The sequence below is a fragment of the Lynx canadensis genome, chromosome F1 (assembly GCF_007474595.2).
Source record: "Lynx canadensis isolate LIC74 chromosome F1, mLynCan4.pri.v2, whole genome shotgun sequence".
NCBI classification, from domain to species: Eukaryota; Metazoa; Chordata; class Mammalia; order Carnivora; family Felidae; genus Lynx; species Lynx canadensis.
This window is the reverse complement of record NC_044319.2, coordinates 39,404,078-39,418,389: the sequence shown is the minus strand read 5'-3', so window position 1 is coordinate 39,418,389 and position 14,312 is coordinate 39,404,078. Positions and strand designations below refer to the sequence as shown.

Below are 14,312 nucleotides of genomic sequence, written 5' to 3'. Positions count from 1 at the left end.
TTGAGAAAGGTGAACTGATGCAAGAGATTCTGGTGTCCCTGGCCAAGTGACAGAGACTCTGGTGAACGATTTCAGAATCTTCTGTCCAGAGGGAAGGGCCGAGATACTTTCCAGGGTGAGTCCTTCAGCTTCGTGGGAATGGGGAGAAGATACAAAACCAGGGCAGGCCAAGCACATGTAGGGAAATTGTCGGGAGGGATAAACTGGGCAGCTCACGCTGGGGCTGGTTCCCACGGCTTTGGTGAGCTTTGAAAATGAAAGTCTGAACTGATAGTGACTAATGATACAGCAAGGACAGCTACAAAGATGACTAAGTACGAAAGGGCTGTCGATTCCCATATTCTATAGAAATTTTGGAGAATGAGAGGGCCAGAGAGTCTGACTTCGAGAAGGTATTTCTCAGAAGGTAGTAGTTATTTGTAGGGGTTCAGAGAAAGCATAGCCGGAGACAACAGTCACTCTTGGGGGAGTCTGGGTTTGGTATTCTGGCCAGTGTTATTCCCGATGGGGCAGAGGAGGAAACCCACTTCTCCTTCTTCTACTTGGCGAACATGTCTGTGGGTGTCCAGATTGCTGTCTGCACGGTCTCATAGGACATTTATTGGACTGGAGAAAATTACGCCCCCCCCCCCCACGCCCACTGGGCTGAGAGAACAGCTGGTCTCAGCATACTGGTTTGGGGGCGGGGGTGGGAGAGAGTTCAAAAGGCGCTGAGGTTCTGAGAAAGCTAATGAAGGAGACCCTGGGAGTCCAGGCAGCGCCGGCTGGGGCGGCCCGCAGTCAGCAGAGAAGGCATGTCTGGGGAAGCCGGCACCACCCCCACCCCCCACGCACTCCCGCGGGTCTCGTCCCCCCGCGGGCTCCGGGGCCGCCACCTCCACCGGGCCGGGGCGGCTACGGCACTGCCGAGCCAGCGTTCGCCGGCCGGGCTCGCTCCCAGCTGCCGGCCGGACTCCGGAACACTGAGCTGTCGTCCCTGCAGAGCGAGGACACCGAGCTGCCCCTGCGCGCCGGGCGGTCGGCGCGCAAGCAGACTCCGCGCCAGGCCCGGGCGCGGAACGAACGGTCCAGCAGCAGGTAGATGAGCGGGTTGGCGCAGCTGTTGACGAAGGCCAGGCAGGTGGCGATGCTGAGGCCCCAGCGCAGTGCCAGCAGCAGGCCGCAGGGCAGCGGCACCGCCCCCAGGCGCGCCAGGTGGAAGACGGCCCGCAGGGCGCCGAAGGGCAGCCAGGAGCCCACGAACGCGCTCTCGACGGCGAAGATGATGCGCAGCGAGTTCCTCCGGGCCCGGCCCAGGTGCGGCGGCCGGCGCAGGCGGCAGGAGATGCGGCAGTAGCAGACCAGGGTGACGCCCAGGGGCAGCACGCAGGTGAGCAGCAGCACCAGCAGGCTCAGGCCCTGGAAGGCGTCGGAGGGCTCCTCCCCGCACTGGCTGCCCCCGCCGCCGGGGAGGGGCTGCAGCCCCCGGTAGGCCAGGGAGGGCAGGCCGGCCAGGAGCGCCACGGCCCACACGCCGCAGCAGACGGCCAGCGCGCAGCGCGGGGTGCGCAGGGGCCGCGCGTCGAGCAGCTTCACCACCGCCAGGTAGCGGTCCACGCTCAGGCCCGCCAGCAGCAGCGCGCCTGCGCAGCGCGTGCCGGCCAGCGCGAAGCCGCTGAGCTTGCAGAGGCCCTCGCCGAAGGGCCAGCGGCCGCCGCTCGCCGCCGCCGCCGCCCACAGCGGCAGCGTGAGCACGAAGCCCAGGTCGGCGGCGGCCAGGTGCAGCACGAAGGTGTCCACGAGGCGCCGCGGGCCAGGCCGCGCGGCCAGCAGCCACACCACGAAGGCGTTGCCCAGCAGGCCCACCACGAAGGCCGCCAGGTAGAGCGCGGGGATGTAGGCGTAGCCGTAGGGCAGGTCCGGGGCCAGGCACGGCTCCAGCTCCTCCAGGGCGCCGGACCCCGAGTAGTCCCAGGACGCCGTCTCGGGGCTGGGGCTCCTGGGCTCGGTGGGGTGCATGGCGGGGGCCGTCGGGCCTGTGCCGGACGCAGCCTGGGTGCGGGCTCTCCCAGGGAGAGGTGGGGGGTTGCTCTTCACGGCCGGTGCCCAGCACCTCCCTTCCTGCCACCCTCGACCCAGGCAAATGCGTGGGCAGGAAGGTGGGGGAGGAGGGGGTGGAGTGGGAGGGGCAGGCTCCTGGGGGTAGAGGCCGACGATTTGGGGCTGGCCCCAGGGGAAAGACGGGGACCTGGCGGAGGGGGCTTCACAGCTGGATCCTCCGAGGACAAGGCCTCGGGGCTGGGAGACCCGCTCTGCCCCCCAGGGGGAGTCTGATGTCAGGTTGCAACAGGTGGCGGGTGCCCGAGAGCCTTCCTCCCTTCTCGTCCCCCACTTCGCTCCTTCCCATGCTCCGCGCTGCTGCTTTCTCTAGTTTTATTAGGGGCGAGGGCCTAGAACCCCAGCTGAGGGTTTTGTAAGGCTGGTGCCTCAGCCTGCTGCGGGTCCCCCGTCCTCTAGGAAAGAGGGGTTCTGCTATCTGGTGTGCAGCGGGGTCGGGGTATACTGGGGAGCCTGTGGCTTCGAGGCCTGCCTCCTAAGCAGGCATCGGCCATCAGAGCTCTTCAGCTGTTGTAGGTTCAATGTCTTAACTCAAACAGTGGCTTTTCTGACCAAATCAAGTCTTCATGGAGCCACGTGGGAAGGTTTTCAGCTAGAGAGGGAGAGCTACCCAGCTAGAAAGGATCAGAGCCTGGGATTTTAATCCCAGCTCTTCTCTATCTGCCCTCATCTGGCCAAACGTCCCTATTAAGCCAAACACAGAAGTAAGTAAGCTCAGTACAAAAGATGACTCAAGATGGTACCCAATTTCGCAGCACATTAGTTGTCTTTAATTAGGAGTCAGGAGTTTAGAGGAGGATGACATCCCTTACCTACTGAGGGAGTCAGGGGAAGATTCATGAAAGGGTAGGAATGATGCCTGACTTTGAAAGGAATGGTGGCCCCAGGAGAGGATGGGTGAGAGAAAGCTCACCCTTACTCCAGAAGGTGCCCTTTCTTCTCCCCATTTTGTTTTGTTGATAATTTCCTTGGTTGTGCAGAAGCCTTCTATTACGGTGTGCCCTTTCTACATCAGGGATTTGGGGCAACTCCAGTTAGGTCGGGATCCTTTTTTATCTTTTCAAAAAGTTGTTATAATTTTAAAAATTATTTTTAATTGGATTATTTGTGTTTTGTGTTTAAAAATATAATATTGTATAGTTGACATACAATATTAGATTAATTTCGGGTGCACAACATAGTGATTTGACAATTGCATAGTGCTTACCACGAGTATAGTTACCACGTCACCGTGCAACATTATTACAATATTACTGACTATATTCCCTATGCGGTACTTTGCATGCCTGTGACTTACTTGTTTTATAACTGGAAGTTTGTGCTTCTTAATCCCCTACCTAATTTGCCCACCCTCCAACCTTCCTCCTCTCTGGCAACCACGAGTTCTCTGTATTTGTGAGTCTATTTCTGTTGTTTATTTGTGGGTTTTTTTTTGTTTTGGATTCCACATATAAGTGAAATCAAATGGCATTTGCTTTTCTCTGAATATTTTACTTGGCAGGATCTTGGTCTTTTTTTATGGCTGATTAATATTTCATTACATAGAATTAGAGTATACATAGAATAGACAGTGCGTGTGTATATATGCATATATATGTATACACACACACACCACATTTCCTTTGTTGATTTGTCTACCAATAGACACAAGTTGCTTCCATATCTGGACTTTTGTAAATAATGCTGTAATGAGCATAGGAGTGTAAGTATCTTTTTTAATTAGTGTTTTCATTTTTTCCGGGTAGATTCCCAAATGTGTGATATTTCTGTTTTTATTGAGGAACCTTCATACTGTTTTCCATAGTGGTTGCAGCTGTTCGCATTCCCACCGGCAGTGCACGGAGGTTCTCTTTCCTCCACATCCTTGCCAACACTTGTTATTTCTTGTCTTTTTGGTATTAGCCGTTTTGACTGGTGTGAGGTGATCTCTCGTGGTGTTTTTGATTTGCAATTCCTTGACGATTAGTGATGTTGAGTATCTTTTTATGTGTCTGTTAGCCATCTGTATGTCTTCTTTAGAAAAATGTTTGCTCAGGTCCTCTGCCCATTTTTTAGATTGGATTATTTGGAGCACCTGGGTGGCTCAGTCGGTTGAGTGTCTGACTTCAGGTCATGGTCTCATGGTTCATGAGTTCGAGCCCCGCCCCAGGTTCTGTGCTAACAGCTCAGAGCCTGGAGCCTGCTTCAGATGCCGTATCTCTCCCCCCACCCCCCAGCTCATGCTCTGTTTCTCATAAATAAATGTTAAAAAATTTTTTTAATTGGATTATTTGTGTTTTCTGGTGTTGAGCTGTAAGTTCTTTGTGTATATTGGGTATTAACTCCATATCAGATACATCAGTTGCAAATACCTGCTCCCATTCGGTAGGTTGCCTTTTCATTTTGTTGATGGCTTCCTTTGCTGCGCAAAAGCTCTTTATTTTGGTGTGGTCCTGCTTGTTTATCTTTGCTTTTGTTCTGGGTCCGAATTCTTCCTAGCAGACATCCCTCCCATGAGATACTGTGCTGGAACCCATGTTTCAATCAATATGTGTGCTCTCCCAGACCCCACCACACTGTCACCAGGAGCGAGTGACTGACCCATTGGGTGGATTATCAATTTTATTTGATTCAGTTCACTTAACAGTGAGCTCCTTCATGTGGCAGGCACTGTTTTCAGGCATTGAGAGAGAGATGCCACCTTGACCTTGGAAGTTCGTTGTTTAGGCAGGGGAGATAGATACATATACATACAGTATGTGCAGGGGCCAACCTGCCAGAAGTCAAACTGGTAAATGTGAAAAGCAAAGTTCTCTTGGAGCTTAGAGGAAAGAACAGTTACTTCTGATGGGAGGGGGTATCAGAAAAGGTCTTCCAGGAGACGGTCCTGGAGTTTAGGTCCAGGAAGGAGCTGAAGGGTGAACAGAGCAGCAGTACATGGGCCCAGTGTGACCAGAGCCCAAGGTGGGAGGAGGGTGGCAGGAGAGGAAGCAGGGAGCAGATCACAGGGTGATCTTGATTTCATTCTGTAGGTAGTGGAGAGCCACTGGACCTTTGAGAGTAGGGCATGACATCCGTCTGTTTTGAAAGGATCACTGGCAGAACTATGGATTGGACAGGGTGGAGGCCCAGGCCCCAGAGTGGACTATTGTGATTATTTGTGTGGGGATAGGGAGCATATGAAATAGATTACTGGCAGTGGGGACAGAAAAACGAGGATCTGTTCGAGAGATCATTGTAACATTGTGGATCTCAGCAGAGAGGAGTCAAAAGGTGGGTCTGGGTGGCTGTGTTTGGGAACTGTATGAATGCTGTTCATTGGGCCCGGGAATACAGAGAGGCTTGTGTGTGTATGGATTCTGTTTCTTGTTGATTTGAGGTCGGGTGATGAAATCACGTATGATCAAACCGGAGCACTTCTGAGAGTGAAAAAGGATCTATGGTAATTAACTCAGGCCACAAACCAGGACTGTTCTGGGCAAACTGGGACCTACGGTCACCCTAGCTTGAGGTCCCTGTGGCCCATGGGAATACCCAGGGAGTGGGAAAAATTACAGAGAGTTGGGCATGTCTATGTCTAGGCTGTTCTTGTCAAGACTGTTTCTGCCCGGCCAATTACAAGAGGGGGACAGGCACGCAGGAGAAGAGGCCAGGGAGTCGTTGGTTTCTGGCCCGTCCCTCCATGGGCATCCCAAACCTCAGGCTTGAGTTTCTTCTGAAGACCACCCAGAGAGGGTGAGAGCCTGTGGGCTGCTGGAGACTCAGAGCAGTTTTTCTAATGTCTGGCCCCACGGTTGCTGGAGAGTGGCACTGAGGCTGGGTGGCCTAGGGGGCCTCAGCCTCCTTCCCTACAAGGCTGGCAAGGACAGCGCTTGCTTGCCAGAGCCTGGGGACAATCGGGGACGGGCCCGGTGCTGCTGGACTTCACCTCCCCTCAGGCATAGTCAGTCTGGGGCAGAGAAGGCATGAGTGACCGTGAAAGCTAGAGATGAATGGGCCAGGAAACCACCAGGTGAGAAAGAAGAATGGGGCAGGGGACTGAGAGGGAAGCCTAGGCAGGGGATTGAGGAGGAAGGAGAAGTAGGTTGTTTAGCAAAAACACAGAGATTCTGGCTTCCTGGGGCTATGGTCTCATACCCGAGGGAAGTCTGTGGCCTAGGGCACGTGGTGGATTCTCTGTGCCATGGCCAAGTCCTGTGGGCCTTTGTGGACCTGTCTGGAGGGGAGGAGGCATCAAAGACTGGATAGATTTCTATCCAACTTGCAGTGACCAAGGCTAACTAACTCCACGATACTCTCTCTCTTCTCCTCCTCAGGGGGACTCCCCACAGGATTAGAAACAAGCCAACGAATAGAATATTCTTCCTGCTTAGCTGAGAATCTTGGCCAGTCTCTGACAGGTGTCAACAAAGCAAAGCAGAAGTGGTCTTCCCTTGTTCTCCATCTTGCCCTCAGGAGCCTTCTCTGGCCTCCGTACCTTATGGGCCTTCCTCTCTCTGGACCGACTTTGTTATGTGGGTCAGCCTCGCCTTGCGCATAGAGCTTCTCTCTGTCCATCACCATGATTGGTACGAGCCTGAGAACAAGCTACGTAACAAAATACCCATTGCTTTGAACAAGGTTACTTTCAAGAGTAGGTTCCTTTAATTTCTGCCCTTTTACGAGCTATATGTGTAAGCTGTTACATCTTCTCCCCCGCCAATTTTAATTTTTCCGTACACAGAATTTTAACCTTTAGGGAAAATTTTGAACGTTATATTTGTCTTTTTCATGATAAAAGCCATGTAACTAGATTGCAGAATATAAAACAAGCCAAGTCCACTCAGGCCTGGTACTGCACTTTGGTGAATTTCTTTCCGACCAGAGAAGGAGAGAATTTATTTGTAATCCCATAGTCTTAGATTTTTTTTTTCACATTCCATTTCAGAGGTTCTCCACATATTTTTTTACACAGCTACTTCAGAGTCATTTGTAATTAGAATGTACATACTTTTATAGGCTGCTTTTTTCGATTAATGCCATATAAATCCACATTTTTCTAGGCTGCTTCTAATACTTTGATTTTGAATATTTTGGATTTTTCTAGTGGTTTTTTTTTTTTTTTTGCTATTCTAGAAATTTGTAACAAATAGTTGCACTTACGAACTTTTTCTTTCACATCGTTCTCATGATATAAGGTAAAAGTCTGAAAATGGCTTGATATAGATGCTTATAGTGACAGTAATTGTATGGCATTGTACAAGGGTAACAGGTTCAACATAGTCGTGTCAGAAATATTCATCAGCAAAATATACTTTTTCCACTTTAATAGGTAATGAGGTAAAAGTGGTTCCTCATTTTAATTTACATTCCCTTGAATATAAATAAGATTCAAAGTCTTTCTGTACTTAATTCCTCTTATGTGAACTGTCTAATCATGTACTTCATACATTTATCTACTATAATCTTATATTTTTTTATTTATATGAACTATTTAGGATTAAGCATTATCCCATTTATTTTTTAATGTTTATTCATTGTATTTATTTTTATTATTTTTTATTAAATTTTTTTTTTTACATTTATTCATTTTTGAGAGACAGAGAGAGACAGAGCACAAGTGGGGGGTGGGCAGAGAGAGGGAGACACAGAATCCGAAGCAGGCTCCAGGCTCTGAGCTGTCAGCACAGAGCCCGATGTGGGGCTCGAATTCACAAACTGTGAGATCATGACCTGAGCTGTCAGATGCTTAATCGACTGAGCCACCCAGGCGCCCCCTGTTGTTTTTAATTTTAATTTTTTAAAATTTACATCCAAATTAGTTAGCATATGGTGCGACGTTTCAGGAGTAGTTTCCTTAATACCCCTTACCCATTTAGCCCATCCCCCTGCCCACAACGTCTCCAGTAACCCTCAGTTTGTTCTCCATATTTATGAGTCTCTTCTGTTTTGTCCCCCTCCCTGTTTTTTATATTATTTTTGTTTCCTTTCCCTTACGTTCATCTGTTTTGTCTCTTAAAGTCCTCCTATGAGTGGAGTCATATGATATTTGTCTTTCTCTAATTTCACTTAGCATAATTCCATCCACATAGTTGTAAATGGCAAGATTTCATTCTTTTTGATTGCTGAGTAATACTCCATTATATATATATATATATATATATATATATATATATATATATACCACATCTTCTTTGCCCATTCATCCATCAATGGGCATTTGGGCTCTTTCCACACTTTGGCTATTGTTGATAGTGCTGCTATAAACATGGGGGTGCATGTGTCCCTTTGGAACAGCATCCCTGTATTCCTTGGATAAATGCCTAGTAGTGCAATTGCTGGGTCGTAGGGTAGTTCTATTTTTAGTTTTTTGAGAAACCTCCATACTGTTTTCCAGAGTGGCTGCACCAGCTTGTGTTCTCAATAATGTTTATTTATTTTTGAGAGAGAGAGAGAGAGCACAAGTGAGGGAGGGGCAGAGAGAGAGGGAGACACAGAATCTGAAGCAGGCTCCAGGCTCTGAGCTGACAGCACAGAGCCTGACGTGGGGCTCAAACTCACAGACTGTGAGATTATGACCTGAGCTGATGTCAGACGCTTAACCGACTGAGCCACCCAGGCGCCCCAAGCATTATCCCGTTTAATTCCAATATTTTTCCAGACTTTTTTCTTAGCTGTTTTTTTTTTTTTTGGTTTTACATTTTCATAAGGTCAAATGTGTTGCTCTTAGCAACTTCAGAGTTTAGAATGTTACTTTTTCTTTGATCTGAAAACATTCAATTGTATTCTTGTTAAAAATAATTCTCTATCATCTTTTTTAATCTACCTAAAGTGTCATTTTTTTTTTTAGATTTCTGTCCAATTTTCCCAACACTGTTGAATTAAAAATATTGTTTTAAACCCTGCTGTGTTGTGATGTCAAACTTATTAAATACGTATCTTATATGTCATTGTGTGTGCTTGTGGTCAGTGAGCAAACAGAACAGGTCAGATTATTAGCGGCACGAGTCTGGCTTCTGCATCACTTCATAAAGTGACAGCGGGGCGATCTTGGGCTCCAGTTTCTACATCTTCAAATGGGTGGGATTCTGTGTACCTGATTGGGTGTCGTGAAGGTCATATTAGCCCCAGCGGAATGAAGGCCCTGTCCCCGAGTGGGGGATCCGGTAGAGGCCCTCCCCTCCCTATGGGCTCTGCACCTGCACCCCCAGCACACTGTGTTCCAGCCTGCGCCGCGTCACGGAAGACTGCCCTTGTGTTCACCTGTCTTGATGCCAGACTCGCCTCCTCACACCGCTTCTCCTCAACTCCAGGACATGATACTTTCTTTGCACACAGTGGGTGATCAGATAATTTTGGGATTGCACTGGGAATCCAGGAGATAATCCCCATGGGGGGGGGTGTCTTTGAGCCTTAGACAACCAGAACTCCCTGGGCCTGGCATCACCGATGGTGAATTTCAGTGACAGAATGCTGCAGACAAACTGCTGACAGGACCAAAGCGCAGACAGATGGCATTACGCCAGCGCAGCTGTGGCCGACAGGGAGGTTAACGGTGACGACTCCGCGTGCTGAGTGGGAGGGCGACCTTGAAAGCCATGTTTCCTTGGGCGTCCACGCCCTCTCTTGCTGAGTTATTGAATTGGGAATGGGGAGTCCTCTGTTTTACTCACTGTTCCTGACTGGTTGCCAAGATGAGGTTTCCCATAGACCACATCCCCTTGATCCCCACAGGAGAAGTGTGTGTGTGTGTGTGTGTGTGTGTGCGCGCGCGCGCGCGCGCATGTCAGGCGGGGGTAGTAGATTAAAAAAGGCAAGGACAGCCCTTGCCCCTGCCCTGCAGCCTAACCACCTGAGGGATGGCGGGCACACACCAGGGAAGGGACCCCACCCTGGATGCCGGAGGCCACACAGAATGTTTCAGATGTTTCTTTCCGAAACTTTCAGATACTAAATCTGGGGTGGCCGGGAAAGGACAGCGTCTGAGTTAGACATGAGTGTTTGGGTTCCAGCCCACGCTGCTGAGGGGTGACTCAGTGTGAAAGCCTTGTAGCCCACAGCTGTGTAATGGTCCCCCGGCCTGATATCCCCCAGACTTCATTGTTGGTCCTTAGGAGGCCTGGGGGAGGAGTTAGGGTGGAAGTGGAGGGTGAGGGGATGAGTGTGGCTTTCAAGGAAAGTAAGGCTCCCATCTATCTGCCCTCCCTCGCAGGTTGCCACAGCTCAAAGGTTCAAGGCAAAAAAACCAACCCATCAGAAACTTAAAAGACCAGCAGCAGGGAAGTCCCTCAATATAAAAATGGACCCAGAATTTGTTTGGAAAGGAAGTAACATTTTCTCTTTGCAATGATTCTGCCCACAGAAGCTTCTAAACTGGGACTTGCCATTAACTTTTCAGTGACTTCACAGAAAGTTGGAGTGGGAAAGTTATTGTGCATTTCCAGTCATTCGAAGCAGGAATTCAGCAGTGTTCCCTGTGCGTGGATAGGGATGCCCCACCCCAGTGCTGTGATTCCACCACTGACCAGGGAAACCAGTTTCTAAGGTCACCTTCAATTCAGACTGACTGTAAACAGCCCCTTCCTACCACGGGGCAAGCACCTTCTTTCTTTTTTTAAATTTTTTAAAATTTGTGAGAAAGAGAGAGAGAGAGAGAGAGAGAGAATGAATGAATCCCAAGCAGGCTCCACAGTGGCAGCACAGAGCCCAATGCAGGGCTCCAACCCAGCAACTGCCAGACCATGACCTGAGCCGAAATAAGAGTCGGCCGCTTCATCAACTGAGCCACCCAGGCGCCCCAAGGACTGTCTGTCAGGCAGCATTATGGATACCAAGATTTTGACATGGTGCTTCCTCTCAAGCAGCTCACACACTACCCGAGAAAATGAACTATACATATCTTTGACGTGAGGCTGACTGTGATATCCTGCCTTCTATCAAGGTCAGAGCAGGTCAGCCTCTCTGAAGAACAGGTGTGTGTATAGGAAGAAGCACTTACAACATGGCGAGTGAGACCGTTAGTAGTCCCAAGTGCCAAAGGGTTACAGTTCACAACACCCCAGCCCCCTCCTCTCTCACCCCTATCATGATACTTCTCGTGATTACTTTGATGAGTTACCTTGAAACGTCAATTTTTTCTGAGTTTTAGTGTGCCTCTTGGGGTGTCTATGAGATGTTCTGATGTCGCTGATGTTTTGACCGGTGGGGATGACAAAGCGAAAGCAGTGTTTGAGGAAAATTGAGTGCCGGTTGGCGGGACTGTTTGGGGGGGGGGGGCAACAGAACTAGGGAAGGACTACTTGGACGCTCTTGCAAAGTTGAAGTGCCTGGACGCAAGACAGTGGCAGTGAAAATGAGGAACAGTTTAAAAGTGTGAAGACTGATGGGATTTGATGGTTGTCCGGGCATAAGGCGCCTTCCCTGTGGGAAAGAGGAAGGAGTAAGAGAAAACGTGAAAGGTTCCGGCCATGGTGGCTACATGTGCGCCAGGAAGGAGTCGGTTTTACTAGGAGGTTGATTCCAGTTTTTTGAGGTTGAAGACAACGGAATTTCCAGGTGAAAGGCCAAGATGGAAGTTGGATGCACGAGTGGGGCCACAGGCCGCTTTCGGGGCTGGAAATGGAGATTGCGGGCCGAGGGGTCAGTGGAGCTGGTACTGGCGGCCTTCTTGGACGGAGACTAGGAGAACAAGCAGGGCACGGAGGAGAACTGAGCCGTAATTCGGGCAGGGGCAGAGTACGAGGAGCTAAGAGAGAAAGTAGGGAATCGGAACGTCGCTGTCACAGCCACCAGTGGTTTGAATTTTCAAGCTGCACTTGGGTCCCCTGAAATGGTATGTGTGAACCACAGGGAGTCAGAGCAGGGAAGTCAACGTCGAATTTCCATTTTTAGGGCAGGAGTATCTATAGCAGGAAATTCGTGGGGGCCTAGCAGAAATCAAACTAAATTTTGGGCATGATTTTGAAGTTGACCCAGACAGTACGAGGCAGCCTTCTTTCATTTATTCATTTGACAAATAACTTCGGAACACCTGTTGTGTTTAGGCACCGACTGTAAGGATAAAGAAGCTAAGCATGAACTGTCTCACGTGCAGATGTGTCCGTGGTTCTCTCAAGTGTTCAAGGGCAGCCCTCTGAGGGGACTGCACAGCCAGCCTTTCTGTGTCTGGTGGGAGGGGACAACAGAGGAGCGAAAACAGTGCAACACAGGTGCCTCTGGCTAAGGAAGTAAAGAGGACGCAGTTGACAATCAGCTAGTTGTGTCAAGCGATGATGATCATAAAGTAGGCCTCTAAACTCAGCTGCCAGAACCGAGGTCTCTGCAGTTCAAAACTCAAGTCGAAAGAACACTAGGATGTGGCATCTTACTGGCTTACCTGCCTTTTACTTTGGGTCCACACTCTATTAGCGCATAGAGTTTATCAGATGTTTGTAAAGGTCTAACCGCATCCGCCCCCAGACAGCGGGCTCCTTGATGGAGGAGCCCCCGTGTCTTTGTGACCCAGTCTCTTGCACCTAATTACGGTTTTCTGGATACATCTGATCAGCCTGCTGGCAGCATTCATTTATTTCCACCATACCTGTAATTTCTCCATTCTTCTGTCCTTAGAAGAGATGTTTGAGAGCACAGGAACACTAGTCTGGTATTGGCTGCTGTTGTGTGGATGCTGGTTACAGTTATTAGGCGAGTTCTCAGTTTTCCTTCAATGGTAAATACGTTAGTGACCAGTGCAACTGTCACGCTTTTAAGTATTTTTTTCTTAGAAATTTTTTAACGTTTACTTATTTTTGAGAGAGAGAGTGAGCGAGTGAGCACGAGCGGGGGGAGGGGCAGAGAGAGAGGGAGACACAGAATCCGAAACAGGCTCCAGGCTCTGAGTGTCAGCACAGAGCCCGACGCGGGGCTCGAACCCACGAACTGCGAGATCATGACCTGAGCGGAACTCGGACGCTTAACCGACGGAGCCACCCAGGCGCCCCCAGACTTCTAAGTAGTTTTATTACAGCAGTGGGAAACGTGCAGTGTGTGGCACAGTGAAGGGGACGTGAAATCGAATTTAGGCTCCAGCTGTGATGCTGCCACCTCCTAGCTCTGGGTCCCTGCTAGTTCCTGACCTTTTAAGCCTCATCAACCTCATCTGTGAAATAGAGATGTTAATGGCTCTTCACAGAAAGCAAAAGAAATAAGTAAATAATAAGAAACTTTAAATCCTAAAGCAGTATTAACGTGAAGAGTTTCGATTTACTTCAGGCTTGAGAGCCGCACTTCCTTTCTCATGTAAACATGCAAACTGTAAAGTATGAATAACTGGGTGGAGTCAGGAATCACTGCAGCTGAATATAATCGTAAACTGTGGCACAGCAAACGACACATGCCATCCTGTGTGTCGTTGAGCCCTGTGATGCTTCTGATGCCAACAGAGGCTACTGAAGAAAGGAACAGATAGCCACCTAAAATAACGGATTGAGGTTAAACAGAAAAAACATCAGTGCTTTTAAGTACCGTGGTGACTTTGCTTAACATGTTTTAAGAAAAAAAAAAAAGCCTTAGTGGGTCTTAAAACATTTTTTTTGTCAACTTGTTTGCTTGTATCTTCTTCAATGGAAAGTGAAAGAAGTCATTTTTTTTTTTCCTTTTTCTGACATAAATATAAGCCACTGTGGATAGAGGAGTTTAGTTGCCAACACCACAGTGACGTGGGACAGAAGCACAGACTAATTCTTGCTGTCTGAGCATCTGGACTTGGAATTCCGAGGTGCTCGCAGGCCCGCACACCACACAGGCCAGAAGCACACGACCGAAGCTAGAGGCTAGATAGCCTCATGGGAAGAGCAGCTGGGATGCCCCAGCCCAGACACACACACCGCTCCCTCCCCAAAAGGACTCGGAAGTTTTCATTTGCTTCTTTTGAAAGCAAAACTGTCCTTTAACGAGATACAGATTTGTATTTTAAGCATTTATACACTTCCGAGGGATGACAGAACTTCACACTCAATTTATACGTGTGCTTTTCCAATGCCTGACTCCTAGGTCAGAGTATCACAACTACGTTTCTTTCACTGGATGTTGTTCTTTATTACCTCTGTGTGGACAGGTTACAAAATAAAAACGCTCCTCTGCACTGCAGAACATTTTCCTCTGCCTAGTTAGGAGCTATCGAGTAGCCAGATCCTGGAGCACCCTCTTAAATTATGTGTGGGTTCTAAGGCACCTTGGTTTCTATGTCCTTCTCCAATACTGCCTGAGTCTTATGGTTA

The 14,312-nt window shown here is 49.2% G+C and overlaps 1 protein-coding gene across 1 annotated transcript; it reads right to left on the bottom strand.

Annotated features, from left to right (window-relative positions):
• Positions 1 to 797: 797 nt before the first annotated feature.
• GPR25 (G protein-coupled receptor 25) lies at positions 798 to 2,085 on the bottom strand. The gene has a single exon (XM_030302237.1). It carries the CDS (start codon positions 1,996 to 1,998, stop codon positions 895 to 897), a length of 1,104 nt encoding a protein of 367 aa, XP_030158097.1. The 5' UTR covers positions 1,999 to 2,085; the 3' UTR covers positions 798 to 894.
• Positions 2,086 to 14,312: the final 12,227 nt, after the last annotated feature.